Source organism: Astatotilapia calliptera, chromosome 19 (assembly GCF_964374335.1).
Source record: "Astatotilapia calliptera chromosome 19, fAstCal68.1, whole genome shotgun sequence".
Lineage (NCBI taxonomy): Eukaryota > Metazoa > Chordata > Actinopteri > Cichliformes > Cichlidae > Astatotilapia > Astatotilapia calliptera.
In genome coordinates, this window is record NC_137440.1 from 5,484,396 (window position 1) to 5,502,554 (window position 18,159).

The 18,159-nt window shown below is 39.9% G+C and overlaps 1 protein-coding gene across 1 annotated transcript in view; it reads left to right on the plus strand.

Annotated features, from left to right (window-relative positions):
• sgpp1b (sphingosine-1-phosphate phosphatase 1b) overlaps positions 1 to 17,916 on the plus strand; it is a 39,929-nt gene extending 22,013 nt beyond the window's left edge. Inside the window, exons 2-3 of the mRNA XM_026151428.2 lie at positions 3,724 to 3,813; positions 12,837 to 17,916. Of these exons, the coding sequence (XP_026007213.2) occupies positions 3,724 to 3,813; positions 12,837 to 13,388 (642 nt within the window). The 3' untranslated portion in view covers positions 13,389 to 17,916. The remainder of the gene's footprint in view (positions 1 to 3,723; positions 3,814 to 12,836) is intronic.
• The last annotated feature ends 243 nt before the right edge of the window (positions 17,917 to 18,159 follow it).

The following is an 18,159-nucleotide window of genomic DNA, read 5'->3' on the forward strand; positions in this document are numbered from 1 at the left end:
TGTACCAGCTCGAGAGGTTTCTCAGCTCTCCTGTCAGGGTTTCTATTCCTAGTCTGGACAAATTTTCCCTGAATACACACCTCACAGTTCAAACTTTCTTTGTCAGTTTTCCCTTTGATTTTCATACCTTCAACCACATTTTGTAGCTTCAGAATGTCACTATGATTGCAATGTCCCAAAATTTCATGCCATGTCTGCACATCAAAACAATTATTACACTTATCATCGTACTCACATACAGTCTCAAGGTAATAAAGTCTGTTGTGCTCATGGATGTGAAACTTTGTACCGTCTCTGTGTTGAAGGACGTTCCTTCCTTTCTTAAAGATGATAGTGGCTCCGTTCGTGGTGGCCGCTCTCACAGAGAAGATATTCTGTGGAAATGAGGGAATGCATAGGGCGTCTTTCAGTGTTGTTTTACACTGTCTCCCTCTGCTGTCAATCAAGCACACCTCTGCATCTCCTCTGCCTTCAGCCACTCCTTTACACCTGGTGCCATCAGCTAATTCCACACAGTGCGTTCCCGGCTGGAAGTCGTCATTAAATTTCTTGAACGCTGTTTTATCATTCAGGATGTGTGATGTTGCGCCAGTATCCACCATTAGGCCTTTGGTCCTGATGTCTTGTGGCTGTTGAGGTGCCGCGTAGTCATCGCTCATCCGGAAGACATAGGTGTCGTCGCTCTCTGCGTTGTCGCCCTCCTCCGAGGCTATGCGTGCTTCATCATTCCGTTGTCGTCTCCTGCAAGTCGACTCTCGATGGGTGTTGCTCCTACAGTGACCGCACCACTGTCTGTAGCGGCATGCTCTGGCCTTGTGTCCCCGTTGGCCACACTTAAAACAGACTATGTCTGACATGTCTCTCCTGTGGTCATTAGCAGCTGCTGCGGGTCTCACGCTGGGTTGCACTCTCGCCTTCATGATGTTATCCTCTTGTTCCATTAAGCGCATTTTCTCAGTGTCCTCATAGCTGCGGAGTTTCGTTTTAAATTCCGCAAACTTGATTTCTGATTCACTTTGCGTAATGTGAACGGAAAAAGGTTTAAATGTTTCTGGTAAACCTTTTAACACCATCGCTACAAGCAGACCATCACTAAGTGTCTCGCCAGCATTTCTCAGGGCTGTAATAAATGTCTCTGCGCGTATGATGTACTCCGTGACGCTCTCACTGCTTGCTTTCTTCAGAGAAGTCAGTTCGGTATAAAGGCTGATAATTCTTGGTTTACCTTTTCCTGCATAATAGTCTCTTAAAATTTTCAGTGCCTCGCGTCCATCATCGGCAGCTTCTCTCATCACGAGCGATAAACTCTTATCATCCAGGAACTGTATTAACTCTGCATAGGCCTGGGCATTCTTATCTTCGTCGTCCTCATCGTCGTCATCACTTTTCAATATTGTGTCTTTTAGACCTTGTAATCTAAGATGTCCCAAAAATGTTGTCTCCCACAGTTCATAATTCTTCTCATCTCCGTCAAAAACCAACCTTGCCCATCGGCCACTGGGTTCACCAGCACGCTTATTCATGGTGCTAACTTAGCACGCTAGCCCTCACCGAACACGCTGTACTTTGCGACTTTTCTGGTGGTAAACTTTCCCCTGGCGTAGCTTCAATGTTTTCCTGGGCCCATAACCTGTTAGCAGAGACGGGTCTTCCAGCGGAATCTGCATGAATATTGAAGATACTTATATTGTCTAGACGGAGGAATAATCACACGTGGGGCATCGGCTTTTCACCGGAACAACACTTAGTTTTTATTATTGAACTCTTGCGTGCACTCTGCAGCATAACAGGAAGCATCCTTTCAAAATAAAATCACAACAGATGACAACGAGGGCATACCTATTAACTAGCTCAACACATACGTTTGAATAAAGGTGCTGCTGTGGTTAGCTGTGGTTTGTCTGCAGTAGCTACACTTTTAGGAACAAATCATATCTTTTATTACAAAAACAGTTGGTTCCATAAATTTTAAATGGAGAAAGTTGGAGTAAAATGTATTTTTACTATCAGTCTCTGTTACGTGCCATGACCCAGAATTTCACACTGGTGCCAGTCATTAAAAAAAAAAAGCCCAAGAAATGCAACAAAACCCTGATAAAAGCTCTTTCAGGTTTGTTAGAATGTGTTTAAGCCAGCTGTCTCATAGCTGTATATTTAGTAAGGTTTCTGCCTCATCTGCAGTGAGCAACTGTTTGCAGTATCACAGGATTATTCACTGGAAATTGGTGTCAAGTGTGTCACCCCATAAATCAGTATCTTATCTCTGTTTAATCAGCCTTCACCAAGCACCATCAGGTAGCTCTCATGATTCATTTTCCCCTGAAGGCCACAGTGCTGGGAGATGCTGTGATGTTGTGGGATTAGTACTGTAATTCTGTTCTGAGAGAGGAAATATGAGCCATCTGAACTCAGAGTATCCACAGCAAGCAACGCAAAAGGTTTTTAGCAAGTGTGCAAACCTCAGCAGCTCACTGTATCCTCTGCCTTCTCTTCCAGTCAAACTGTCACTCATTGTGTCTTTTCTCAGTCTTTCTCCATGCTGAATCTGTGGATGCTCTGATCCAGTTAGGCTTCGGGTAACTTCTAATACCAAATACTGACCCAAAACCAGCATCAAATGAAAAAGCTGGATGCCTCAATGCGAGGAAAGACTTGTAATCATTCTTTTCTCTGCAAGGTACCATAAGGCCCAACTTAAACAGTGCTTTCCTAACTTTGTATTACAAATAAGTACATACTGGAATATAAATGTACTGAATTGGTATTTATTAGTAAATTAATAGAAATTTAGTGATGTACATAGAACTGCACCTACAAACATAACTTCCGGAAATTAAAATTAGCAAGCGATACCTCAATGCTGATTCAGGTGGAACAACAGAAAACAGCCCTTTGACTTTGGACATAATTACATCTTTATGGTAGGCAACCAAGATTGTACCATAAACTTCGTTGACATTCAAATTGCTTAAACATAAATATATATCTATATATATATTTTTTAAATGTCCGATAGATACTTTAGCTAGTTGGTAGTTGCCATTAGGTATTTTTTTTCTTTTCCTTTTTTCAAATCCTATTCATCTGTATTCAAATTTCTATGTGTTTCTTTTATATTTTATGCCTTACATAAGGCTGTTATTTTGTGTTGTTCAAAGGTGTTATACAAGTAAACACGCCTTGGCTCCCTCCTCTCAATGCTGCAGGCCAGGAGCATCTGATAAGGAAGTGGCAAAATTACTGAAACATTTATGAGGACATTTGAGTCTGGTACACATTAGCAGATAATCATATCCACTACATCACAGAAACATTTTAAGGCTCATTATAAGCTGCAAACTGAACAAGTTCTGGATGAAATTCTGCTCCCACGACATGAGTTCTTTTGTTGACATGCAAATACAGAACAATAAACACAAATTTGATAGGTTAGCTTTGATACAGTGACTCACTGACAGATACAGTAGTGCACTTTTTGATGTAAAGCAAAGCATGCTCACGCAGTGCAGTTCAGAATACACTTTGTTTTTTTTATTTGTATTTTGCACTACATGCCTTAAACATTGTGTCATGCATAATTAGTTGTTATTGTAAAGTAAAAATATTAAACATGTATATGTATGTATATGTGAAGATTTATTTGCTTCTGTGTTTCACCATCATAAATTCAGTTTTTTTAGGCTTTTTAGATGTCTTTAAACTTTTTTCCTTTCACCTCCACAGTACCCATCCACACTGGGATTCATCTTGGCTCTCTGCTGGTGTCTGCTGGTTTGTTCCAGCCGAATCTACATGGGAATGCATTCGGTGCTGGTGAGTGTGATCGATGTCTTACACACACACAAACACAGACTTGTAGTCTTGCCAAACGAAGGACATGTTTAATATCATCTTGTGTTTTTAAACATCATAGCAGGTCTGTTGGACGAACAGCAACAGTAGTGATTTGTACCAGTGTGTGGGCACGTAGTTAAGGTTAACTGTTAACTGTGAGAAGTCGTCATCTCAGGGCATGCTTGCAGAGTAATGCAAATGTATGGTTATGAGGAGTATAATGAAGGAGTAAGTAAGTAACTAAGAGGAGTAAATAAGTAAAGTAATACATTATTTTTTGAAGAAGTAATGAGTTCTTACCTTTTAGAGTAAGAACTCCAGCACTTTCTGTCTTACGTTTTTGGTGCTGTTTACCAAGCTAAAGTAGTTTGGTGTCAATTCGTTTTTAATATAAGAACCTGTGAAGGGTAGGCCTTTCACACAGCAATATTGTTTAACTTTTACTACCAACAATCTGACCTTTCTTCAAAGGGTCAACCCTCTCTCAGACAGCTGTCCATAGTTGTGATATGCTAGCGTCATTTACCAGAGGATCTTTATTGAGAAAGAAAATGTATTTCAACACTTTTTAAAGGCTGTTGTAGTTTTTGGCTTTGGATGCATTTATTTGTTTATATTTTATATGTTTGTACAGTGATCACTAGTCTGACAGCACCACAGACCATTTACCGGTTCAGCAATTCAGCAGCGGCTGGCAAATAATTGACTGTGTTATTGCTCCTTTGGGATAGTAGTGTATGACGCACTCCCATTTGGCAATAAAAACAAAGAAGAATATGTTTTTAAGACAAGAAAGATATGTGTAATTGTTTTATTTTTTTAATAAGTTACCATTTAACAAGTTGTCTGTTCTAGTTCACTTTTAGTTGTCATTGTGTAATAGTGGTTGTTCAAGTCTCTGTGCACTTTAACAAAAAGGTATGCTGTTTTCTTTCTCTTTTTAAAACTTTTGGGACCAATAAATATTTAAATGTCACACTTGGAGGATGGACTAGTGACATTTCAAAATCCTGCTTTTTTGTTCCTGTGTTAACCTCAGATCTAAGGTGAGCTTAGAAAAGAGGAGAACAGGTTCACTGCACATACATCAGTCCAACTGCAAGGGAAGGAACAATAATGGAAACATGATTTTGAGTGGATGGGAACTTGAAAATGTCTTTGTTTTATACTGTGATTAACAGCTAGGCTCAGGAACAGGAAACCTCTCGAGCTGTTGATGTTAAGCAGGAGGTGTATTCTGAACTTTAGTCCAAACAGTAGCTTTCCTGTGTTAAAATGTTGAGAAGGCAGCTAAAGGTAACAACAAGAAGGTAGGTGAACCACTGCAGTTCTGTGCTGTTTGTGGAGTTCATAGTTATGGAAGTGCATCTCCTCACATATACCAAACTGTGATGTTCACAATAAGTCATCAAATGAACAGTAATGGTTGTTTCATATCAGACATAGTTGTCAACTCCTTGCATTGTTGAATCTTCAGTCTGACACTGCTTCCAAACTAACCAAATACAGTGAGGAAGTGAAACACACCGCAATATTAAAAATGCAGGCCAGTAGATGTTGTCGCTATTGCTGTTATTATTTCACTTCTCATTCTCTCATTTTCTGTTTGTTATTACTGCTCCTTGGCACTGGCACACAATTTGACAACAGTGTTAGTCCCACTCATGATTAACTGTCTGCTCAATTCTGCCAAGGTGCCACATGAATCAGCACACTGGTGGAGTAGATAGATTTAAAGGTCAAGAGTCAGGCAACAAAGATGGCAAAGGAGCCAACTTCAACACCAGACAAAATTAATATTGTGCAGATTTAAGTTCAGCTTATCAACAGTCCCAGTTTTTCATGTGGTCCCTTATCCACTCCCTGGTTTAGAGCCTACCTGTACTAACCATGCCTTTCAGCTAACCTGGACCAGTGATTCTGTCATGAGCATGCTTAGGCCTGTATATACCATCAGCGAGAATTAGTAGTGGAACACTTGATGTTTTTGCCTGCAAAAACTTGCCCCTGCTTCTTTTATCTGCTCTCACGTTAACGGAGTACAGTCATAACAAATCTATCACCACAGAGGTGTGTATACCTCAGGTTCCCTACAGCATTAGAAGTTTTCTCAAAGTCCTATAGGTTGCAAGAGATGGGGGGGAAATGAAATCAACCAGCTGGAGATACTTACTTGTAGCTCCAGCAGTATGTGCTGACTGGTATAGAATTCAATCCTGAGTCAGTCTGAATCAAGTTCCTTTTGCAGTTCATACATATATATTAGAAAATCATGAACCCTGGCTTAAGAAGTCAGACTCGGCTTGAATGCCAGATGTTTTCATGGATTTATTTTTAAGAAACACATCAATACTTCTGTGGTGAAAAAATCCTCAAGAGTCACCACAGATGTTTTGGTCAGATGTCTGGTAGTCTGTACGGGGGTGAATCTCACTGGTAAACGATGTCAGTCTTGGTGCACTTGTGGGGTTGGGCTGTCTGTTGCAGAGGGAACATTCTCCGTGGTCATGACTGTATCAGTGATGGATGGTGGTGTGAGACCAGCAGACATTACAGCACGCTGACCATCTTCCCAAACAAACTCAGAAAGTAATTCCACATCAGAGACCTTTAAGAGCTTTCTGTGAGTGCCCACAGGTGGTATCGCTGTGAAAACCACATGCACATCTGCCTGCTCACATGGTTTCATATCTCTGCTGCATGTCAAACAAAAAGGTCCAGTTTTCTCCACAAATAGACAAGAGCTGACCTAGAAAGGTGTTTAAGATGATTAATTTAGCAGTCAGTCAGATTACAGTTCAGTCGAAATGAGCGTGCTGAGACGATTGATCCTGACATTTAAGCAGAGCGACAACAATCAGCCTTCAAAATCACAGCTGCTTGAGGAGCAGCAGTTATGCCCCAAGGAGCTTATTAGAGTTTTTCAAGAAAAAAGCTGTCATTAAAAAAAAATAAAAATAAAAAATTAAAAGAAAAACATCCAGGACTGATTCAACGTTTATATGTGATTTGTCAAAATAGTGAGCATTCATTTAAATAAAGACAAGGAAAAACACTCCCTCATGGGTCCCACATTACTTAATGAGTTCTCAAAAGATCACATGAAACTGTTAAATAGAGAAGTTTTTGTGATTTCCAAAGCAAAAGAATCTGCTGTTTTCCTGTATTACATTGATATCCACGTACTAAATTTCTCTCAGTAGCCCTGTGAGACAAATTTGTCATTTTGCCTACATAAATAAAGGACCAGTGGCCCTATATTAAGAATAAATGGGTAAAAAATAGCTCATAAATTAAAGCTAGACTCCTTCACATTAAAGTGCACCTTTAAACAGTAATATATTTTTTGCTTGTGAGATCAATAAGACTTAGTCAGCTTATCAACAAGTAATAACAGTAAATGCTGGGTTAGTGGGGTGTGGGTTTTGCTCAGCTGCAGCAAAAGAGGTGGCACAGAGTACTTCAGGGAGGGCTGATCAGCACAAGCTGTGGCACATTCACTAATTATGCAGTCAGGCGCTCGGGCCTTGATGCTTTAACATTGTTTTGTATGAAAACTATGTGAAATACTTTAAATGGCATGTATTTGTCTGTCTCTCATATTAAAGTCCTCATCGTTCTTGCAGCGTGACCGCTTACTGTTCTTGATTAAGAAGTATTTGTGAGCAAGCCAGAAACTCCTGCTGGCTCTCCTCACTGTCTCACCATGGATATGTTAAAAAAAAAAAGTCTGTAACCATAGCAACTGTTGCAGTACACACCAGGTCTGGGTTGACTTTAAGCAATGATGTCAGTTTATCTATAAGATCTTAATTGTCCCTTAAAATAACCAATTCCTCCTTAAGTAAGCCTTAAGAAACCATGTCTTTGTACAGCGGTCCATGACATCATAAAGACACACCATCTGTATTTTAACTCCTCAGTTGAACTATGTCATACTTGCACTGTGTGACATTTAGCCAGGTCAGCCAGTGCAACTTCTAATGACATTATCATATAATCTGTGAAAGGTGTGCACATGCTTTTCACCATTTCACACAAAGCTTGAAATAAAGCCATGTGTGGTGTAGTAGTCACATTGATTTTTTTTATTTTATATCAACAGTACTTTTGCAGTATTGGGTATGGATTTCAGATTTTGAGAAGTTGAAAAGTAAGAATATTTGTTTGCTCAGTAGGTCATGCTTTTGTTGTATTGATTTGAAGTTCTGGGGTTTGGGTGTTCTTATTTTAATATAGAACCACATCCTTATGGATTATTACGCTTCAGTTCACCTCATTTCCAGCATGCAGACCGCTACATTTTGTGATTTAATTAGATTTTTCTAAGAATTGCCTCCTGAAATATTTATGGACAGCACTGCCTTGTAAATGGGGGTCCTGCTGTCCCACTCCACTCGCAGATCTCTCTCCTTCTGCTCTGTTCAGCAAATGAGAGCGCAGCAGGCTGTGCACAGCCTGAGAGAACACATAAAGACCCTGTCACTTGTAACTTTCTCTCTGAGTCAGTGATAATGTTTGACTTGGCCATATTTATGTTTAACTTGTGTGTGTAGTGATTTTGTCACAGTTAAAAAAAAAATCCCTTGATTATCACACCAAAGTCCTAGAGCTCAAAAACCATTGAGCTTAGAGGTGACATCATTTTGTACAGGAGGTTTTATTACATAGGGTTGAACCAGTTTTGAATTTCAAGCCTGTTGTTTGAAAACAAGAATTGGACAAATATGATACCGGTATTTTTTTTTTCAGTCTTTTTATTTGGTTCTCTTTTTATTCCATGATAACAACGATTCTTTAAGACTCTTTTAGCCTTCAATAAAAATATATTCAATAAAAAATAAAGTTTTGGTCTGTATGTAAGAACATGATTTTTCTTTATTTGAGCAATTAACAACCATAATGCTTTGAGGAATATAAACAAGAAACATTTATGCCGTCACTTGTGCTACAGTATAAGCCCCTCTATTTTAGTAAAGTGGGAGTTATTTAATGTTTAGCTGTAGAGACAGTCTCATTTAGCCAGCTTATAAAATTCTGAAGAGCATCTTTCTACATAAGTTGGTTTCTTCTCAGTGGTACAGATACCCCTGAAAATTGAAAACTGGTGTGACTCTGAACATGTGTGCGTCATGTCTGTCTATTCAGATTTGATTGGATTACGGGGAAAAAATGGGTGTGAACTTTAAGGTGTGACTCGCCTGAAAAACAGTGACCTCAGAAACACAACATTCAGGTCAAGAGAAAAGACGTGAACCTTCTTGAGAATGCTCGAGCTGCTGGTGCACAGGCACAGAGCTCATTTCCTCCTTGTGACTTAGCCCGACGGCTGAAGGCTCCACATCACTGTTGGGAATCAGGGACTGGAGCTTGAATACTTGGTGAGCTATTATCGGTCTGCTGTGCCAGGCCTGCAGGGCACTTAAAGAGATCTGGAAATCATCACGCCCAATCAAACTGCTTCCCCCCTCCTTTGTTGAACAGGAAGAGCTTGCAGACAAAAAGCTGTTCTGCCCCTGATAATCATGGTGTGTTCTGCAAACTGTTTACTAGTTCGTGAGAACTGTATGCCATTTCTAGCTCCCTGTAATGTTTTGATATTTAAATGCAACATTTTTTTATTATTATTATGCTTCTGCTATCTTACAAATCACATTATTTATAGGATTTTGAGGCTTTTAATATGTTGGTATGCCCAGTAGTCTGATGTAACTCCACTAACTTTATTTTTAGTAAACTTAGAAACATACCGATCAACTGTGTATGTGCCCACATCCTGTTATTTCCCTCCAGCTGCTTCCCTGTGTCTTCTCTCAAAATTTAAATGATTATTATTTTTTGCCTTTAGTGGACAGATGCAGTGAAGATGGACAGGAAAGTGGGCAGAGAGAGAGCAAAGACGTGTAGCTAAACCGGCATTGAGTATTTTAAAATTCAAAAAAGAAAATCACAATGTCAGTGACTAACTTTGTGATATTTTTTAAAGCCTAATAATGAAACAAGAAAGTAATGCGTACTATTGGGAATTCTCTTTAGTTGCACTGATTAAGAAATAATGCTGCAGCTGTTAATTTACATCATGTACTTGTTACTGATGCGTGAATTGAACTTGTACATCATTTGCAGTAATTTAGTGAACAGGCAGTAGGCACATGTGGTTGTGTTTTACAGAGAGAGTTCTTAATGGTTCTTTCAACATTTAGGCCACCCATTCTGACAATTTAATGCTCTTTTATTTTGTTGTAAAGATTAAGGCATCTACTGAATGACATGCAGTGTGTTGTTCATTAAGGGCACACCCTTTTTTTGGACAATTTTAGTTCAGGCAGCACATTGGTGTCAGTGGAGGAGAAAATTACAGATGGCTGAAAGCTTCCAGCCTCTCACCGTGTGTGCTATTAAGAGAGAAGGTGGGATGGCACTGGCACCAGTTACCTTCTCAGAGGTCATTTGGTTATCTCACTGTTGACTCATTTTGATATGGTCACACAGCAAAATGTGTCCTTATAGTGAACCATCTGTCAAAAGTGGAACTGCTGGGACACAAGTTGTTGCTGGGCTACAATCCATCTGACGCCAGCTCTGCGGCTCTGGCGCTCGTGGCTCAGCACGGGGTACTAACTGACTGTTAGCTCAGGGCTTACACGTACCACAACATGTACTTAAGCAGCCAAATAGATACTTAAACTCTAACAGGACCTCAGTTTCCTTCCAGTGCGGCCATTCGAGTGGGCTGACCCTGCCAGAGATGGCTGCAATGTTCCAGTGTCTGGCTGGTGGATGGAAACTGGTGTAAAGTTACAGTGGCTATCATTGATTTCTCCTTCCAGGGAAAGCAGACACTAATCACAAAAGTAAATAGTGTACACACCCAGCTTAGCAAGATGAGGAATGATAAGGTGTTAATTTACAGTGTGTGCACTCACGTTATAGCAACGTACCCAACGGAGTCTCTTCGCTGTAGGCATGTGCGTAAATGGCCAGGAAATCTGAGCCTGTCAGCAGAAATGGACTTGAGGGATTCCCATTTTTCATTCTTGTAATGTTTAAGATACGTGATTACTACTAGACCTCGTGAATAGCATAATGATAGCAAACGTGTAAGCCACAGTATGCTAATGTATAACATACATTAAAGGAGAAAAATAAGTACCACTGATGGCAGTGTTCAATATACACTCTGCAAACCAGTGTGATCTGATTAGGATTATTCATTACATGCCATAAGTTTGCATAATTGAATAAACTCGGGTACTGTGTCAAGTTTGCCATACGCATCCTGCAGGGTGATAACGCGAACTGAAACATAAGCTTTAGTTACTCTACCGTTACTTCTTTTGCTACACCCGTAGCAGCTGGAGGATGAATCAAACAAAAGAGGCTTCTGCTGCCAGTGTAACCAGGTTTTTTTTCTTTGTCGGAACTCCATTCATCGCACGCAAGCCTTTGCTTAATTTTTTTCCCTACGAGCGCCAACTGTGATCAGGCTCGAAAGACCTCTCCTACTATGTAATGCAGGATCACCATTTAAAACCACATTCAAAGATCGCACCTCGATCCTTCCACATCGGTTATATAATTAATCTCGGACAACACAAAAAAATGTCGTTTTACTGTTGCATATTATCAGTTCTAGTTTAGTGCGTCAAAATCAACTCCAGAAAATGCACAGAAAATTACAAATGTTATTTTTCCCCCAACCCATAACCAAAGTGTAGCCGCACACACAGGCCGACATTCAACTTGAAGAGCTGCTTAAGTTGCCGTCTGCCCTGTGGTGCTTCAGGAAATGTTACTTTTCCTCCCCAACATTCAAACAGTTGCGAACACTGAGCATTATATCAGCATACACACACAGCCAGATACATGTCTCTCTTACAACAAAAGAGAGACATAAGAACATGCAAGAATAAGGCTTCAGTGTCTCAGAGGCGTGGGAACAGATCCGGCTTAGGTAAAATTTGTGTTTCATGTCATTTTTGTAAAGTTTGTTGGTGGAACAACACGTTATCTAGAAATAAGGTTTAATTGTGAATTAATTTAATATGGGTACAGTGTTGCAGATGAATGTCTGTCAAGTCAAGTCAGGGTTTTGATTCTGTCAGTGTGATGTGGGAACCATGTCGGGTAGTAAGGATTCTTAGATTGGTAGTAGACTGATCACAGAATACCATCCAGATACAAGGAGTCACTTATTTCAGAAACAGCTTGGAGACGTTGAGCAGGAGCTGGGGTGAAGTCAGAGATTTGAAAGGTTTAGAGGAGGCAAGAAGCCAACTGTCAGTTTACTCCAGAGATCAGTAAATAAATAGCTGTGACCTTTGTGTTTGAGTCCAGAGTTCGTCAGCATGTAGATCTTCCCGTTTTCCTGTTTCCTGTCAATGCTGATCCACTTCCTTGTTCCCATCTGAAGGAAATGCTCCAATAAATATCCTAATAATAGCACCCCTTATCTGGTAAAGGGATTTTGCTGCTGAATCAGCTTGTGCAGGTTTAAAATTTTAATCTGCTGCTTGTGTTGTTTCAGCATTTATTCACAGAATGCATGATCAGTATAAATCATGTTTTCTAGCCAAGAGGGAAATTTGTGTTCGCTGAACAGGCCCATACAATCAGAGAAGGCTTTGGAACTGAGCGCTAATAACAAAGCGCATGGGCTTTCTCTTCTTTTGTCATCGACCACAGACCAGTTTTCCACTTTTCCTCAGTCCATTTTAAATGAACTTTGGCTGAGAGAAAACATTTCTGTCCCAACTTTATTGGAATTGAGCTTGTATTCTCCTAGGTGTTTGTGGAAGAAGAACCTACCAAGAAGGATACTAGAACATGGTTGATATTTACAGTCCCCTTTTCAGACTTCTCCACCCTCTGACATCATACACTTTGTTTCAGTCCAAATTCACAACATAGTTGCTTTCATCTGCACACATGTGAAACACATGTCAATGACAGTCTCAGTTGTGCTGTTTTGTTTACAGTTTCTGTCTTTGTATTTCCTTCAGGACGTCATCGCTGGGTTTCTGTACAGCATCCTCATCCTGTGCTTCTTCCTGCCGATACTGGACCTGATCGATGGCTTCAATTTGACCTGCCGCTACGCTCCAATCGTCATCATCTCCCTCCACCTGGGCCTGGGCCTCTTCTCCTTCACCCTGGACACCTGGAGCACCTCTCGTGGTGACACCGCTCAGATCCTGGGCACTGGTGCCGGCATTGCCTTGGCTTCCCATGTCAACTACCACCTGGGCCTGATGCCCGACTTGACACCAGACCAGCTTCCCCTCAGCATGCCCGCACTTAGCCCCAGCCTGGTGGCTGTTGTAATGTTGCGGCTCGTTGTGGGAGTGCTGGTGCTGTTGGCCACGCGGGCGCTGATGAAGGCCATCACCATCCCACTGGTGTGCAGAGCGTTCAGAGTGCCCACTGATGACCTGAGGAAGGCCCGGCAGCACATGGAGGTGGAGCTGCCTTACCGCTACATCGTCTACGGGACAGTGGGCTTCAACGTGATCTTCCTGGTCCCGCTGCTCTTCAGCTACATGCAGCTCTCCTGATTGGATCTTACTTGACTGTGTGGCCAGTCAAAGTGAAGTAAAAATCTAAATGCTGTCATCAGATCAGTTTTGCTGCTTGTTTTCATCCACAGCCTAATCCCTAGCTGGAGGTTGCTGGGTTTGGGACTGATGAAGGTACATTAAAGCCTAATTGCTGATCTGGATGCAGAGTTTTTATCAGATTTTTTGTTTTTGTTGTCTCAGGTTACTTTTAAAGACGGGTGAATCCTGAGCAATGGAAAATGGGCTTAGACTGTTAACAGTTCACTAGCGATATCTCTTTGTTCTTTAGATTTATTTAAGAGTAAAATCCAGTCAGATAATGCTTTGACACTCTCAGAGCTGGAAAGTCACTCCTCAAATTCAAAAAAGCATTTCAACAGTGGCCTCTAGAAGACTAAAAATGCAGGTCATGACCACTAATAGATGATGTGTTAGTATTTGCATTGTTATGACTGAAGTTGTTATTAAGAGCTCAGGCAAAGAACCACAGAAGTATTTTTTTAGGAAAACTTAAATTATTCCAACAACTCAAGTGAATAATAAATCTTCAAACGCCTGACAGAAAATGTTGAAAATAAAAAGACTTAGTAAGTCTCACTAACAGTCTGAAAGCCAACGATATCCAGTCACATGATGAATAAATAAATAAAATAGAAAGTCTTCTTTTAGTCGGATGTCCAGATGGATCAATGGCAGAATGAGTTTGGGTTGTAAATTAAGTGCTTAGTTTAACTAGTTTAAAGAATGTTGTAGTTTGAGTTCAGTGTCACTGTTGAAACTTTGTGTGGTTCTTTGTCTAGTAGCCTCTTAATGTTTCTGTTTGATTATACTCTCCTTTGTCTCAATTCTTAAAGCAATAAGAGACCTTTCATTTTATGATTCCTGTGTTCCTCTACTGGATCGGAGGAACATTTAGTCTTTAACCTCTGAACCCCCTGCCTGTGGAGAGGAAACCAGTTTGATTAAAGTTTTTGATTTGTTGTTACGTCTCTGATGTCTGAGAATTCAGCCACATTGTTTTTTCAGGAGGTTAGATTGTGTTTTCTTAAAGGGCTTTCCCCACTATTTGAGTTCTGAGTTTGACTGCTATTCCTGCAACCCGATGGGAGAAAAAAGAAATACCAGGCACATACTGTACGATGCAAAAGGAAAGGAGAATGCATCGCTTTGTTTGGGAAATGTACAGAGAGGGTTTTAATGGTTTTATTTTGTTCTCTAAGAATGACTGGAGCACTCAGCTCAGCCTGGTTTTTTTTTATTTTATTTTATTTTTAAACACTGTAAACTTGCTTCCTATTAGAGATGTCAGCTCACATCCACTTCCTGTTCTTAGCTGAGGTTCTTTTGCTGATGTCAGGTGGGAGGAGGTGGTGGAGATAAACCGTCCGGAGGGAAGTTTTCTCATGTTTCTAAAATTGGAACTCCATTGACAACTTTTTTGTGCACAACAGGCGCGTTCTAAAAATATTAGAAAGTATTCGACTACAAGTGCAACATTATTCACTGTTTTATCATGCATGAATTTGATACTTGATTCTATAAATGTAGGAAAATTTTGTCTTCAAATTTTGAAGACACAATTGCTCCAGAAAAGCGGCGTGAACGTGAACTTTTTAAATGCCTTTGACAAAAGTAATCAAAAACATGGTTGCCCTGAGAAGTCAAATGCACTGCAACATAAGAAAACGCCAGCAAATAGAAAAACAATCCAGAAAGCACACAAAACACAACAGAAGTTGAACAAAATGCAATGGAAGTAAACAAAGAAAATCACAAAAGATATGCTTCTGGGGAGGTGATAACATGATGGAACAGCTACACATGTGACAGAAGCCAAAACATGTCAACTTTTGCACTGAGACACTAAAAAGAAGCAGAGTTGTTGTATAACATGGAGAAGAAGATGCAAAGTACAGTATTACTGATCCTGTAATACTGTGCATACATGTTTGCTATCAGCTGTTTACCATCAGGTTATCACTTCCATCCGTCACGTTATTGTCTCCCCAAAAGCACATCTGTTGTGTTTTACAAGGATTTTTGAGGTTTTGCTGCGTTTTGTTTTTTTCTATTTCCATTGTGAAAGAACTATTTGATTCAAATGTAGCTTGGTAAGATGTCAGAGCAGAATCTATCATCGTAAGACTCTGGTGATGCTAAACTTGTTAAAAAGCATTTTACATTTGCAATAAAAAAAAAAGCTTCCACTCGGACTCTTACCCGAACTCCTCCACACCACAACTAGTGATTAATTGGTTAATTAGTTGATTAACAAAGCTTCCTTCGACCACTCTAACCTGAACCTGAGTATAAAGACTGAGGCCAGGAGCCCAGATGCCTGCTTCCTGTTTCTAAGCTGTGTGTGCCTTGCTTAAAGGCACATTTAAAAAAAGTTTTTCTCCCAGCAGGATGCTGCCATTGACACACATTTCTTTAGTCTTAATTTCTTTTTCTTCTTCTTTTTTTTTTGCCAAGCTGATTTATTTATGTTAGTTTTGTGTACGGTACTCTGCTAAAATAAATGCACTGTTCCCAGAATGCACTGTTCCCCCTCCGAGCCAGGCAAAAATAATGAAGGTGGAGCTGGTCCTCAATGCAGTCCAATCAGTAGTTCCCTTTGATTTGTCGTCTTGCAGTTGGTCGGTAAACACTATGACGAGTGACCGTTATAATGAATAGATGCTTTACTTACATTAGCACCTGTTAGCTAATGCAAGTAAGATTCAGTCATTTACAGACATCTGTGCAGTAGCAGAGAAATTTTCCAGTATAGCAGCTTGAACCAGCAAACATCTGGAGTCTTCCCTTCATAAGTGACCTTAACTGTCCCTGGATACTACAATTTTCTGTGGTATGTTTGAGGAATTAGAGTTTATTGTTTTTCTGTAGTCGACTACTTCTGTCTGAAATGATAATCCAATGATGTGATGAGAGCTGCTGATTGCATTGGTTTAATTCTTTAGGATGTTCACATATAGTTTAGTATTTTAACTTAATCCAGCTGCAGATTTGCCTCTAATTAACCGACTCGTCAAAGCCAAACGGACCAGCTTACTCTCTGCATTTGTCAGCCGCCTGGCTCGTTTCACTTCCTGTGGCCTTGCCTCGTGCACAAATATGTTTGTGTTTGTCAGAGCGTTTGTATATTTCTTGACGTTTTTGTGCGTGTGTTTGGGCATGCGGTTTTGTCTCTGTTCCACAGAAAAGAGAAGTTTATTTCTGTTTCAGTGACAAAACCCAGTTTGGGTTAATCCTGTGGCTGAGCTGAGTTTGTGTGAGTGACGGACAGAAGCTCAAACTGCAAGAAGTCGATGACAAAGCAACATTTGTCATCTGTGATCTTTAAGGACATTTCCCCTGCACATCGACAAAGGAGATGAAGCTGAACTCCCTGACACGTCTCGCTGTGATATGTTCCTGTGTTTGGAGACTGGTTTCCACCTGTGGATGTTCTTTTTTGTGGAGTCAAAGCAGGGCTGGCCTCGTGATGTTCGACGAGCCTAATTATAAACTTAAAGATGTATATTTGGTACAACATCTTTAAAATGCATCATATAGTTTTGTTTGGCTCTGTTTTTATATCATCTTAATCGTGATTTTGCTTTGTTGTGATCGTGATCTTTTGTTGATATTATTTCGGTACATTAATATATTTTTGAAATCCTAAATTGATCTGTCAAAAATATATAGTCTGTGTTATTTTCTGTGGTATGATGTGGCTGAATTACAGAATTTCTTTATTATTTGTAATGTCATTAGGAGATGGATGGACAGAGTCACCAAAGTCTATATACTGTAATAACACAATATGCTTGTCAAACTGATCCTAATTTATTATTATGATAACTTTAGTTCTTGCAATACAATATTTAAAACGGTTTTTCCTTAATCTGTTCAATGATTGGTTTGAACAGCCAGCTCTGCTTTGTCAACTCACAAGATGGAGATTTGATTTCTTCTTTTTTTAAATACTGGATCTCAGAGGAAAAAACGTCTTTCTTGACCAAATATGCAGTATTTAAACTGTGTAGCTAAACTGCCCTACACGTCAGTGCCTTCCTCTGTCCTCAGCTCTGTGCCGTCATGTTGCCTCTTGCACTTTGTAGATGTATATAAATATGGGAGGATGACAAGTTTCCTGTTTATAAAAAAAACAAGAACAGTTTTTAATATTGCCCCTACTTTTGCTTTTTAGTTGCTGTCTTGAGGAAAATTTGCAAGTCTTTGTCTTTAAGTCTACATGTTTGATGCAGAAATGAATTTGCCTTTTTCTCCCTGATAATTCGCGGCTTTCATTCCAAATCGCAGTCAGAGAGTAGAGAGACGAGGTGAACTCTTGTGAGTTTCAGCTTGTAATCAAACCCTTCATGATTCCTTCTTTATTTGTGAAGTCTCGCTCACTTTCACAGTATTTTCTTCATGTTTCTGCAGGGCTTTATTGTTGGTTTTCATCTGTGATTGAAAATGTGGCTTATTTCTGTCTGTGTGAATTAACTGAGAATAATAAATGAGAGAATCAAATATGTGCCTGCTTGTCCTCAGTTATTCCCTGCAGTGACAGACTGCAGAATGAAAACGTGCGTGTGCGTGTGGAGTTGTGGACATGAATGTAAAACCATTTGAAAGTTTGTTCTTACTGAATCTTTCTCACTGTAAAAAAAAAAAATGTTACTAATTATTCTGTAGGTCTGGCCTTGGACATTATTTTCACTGGTGCACCCACAGCCATGACCTTGAAAACTTTTGCTTCTTTAATCTGGTTAAATCT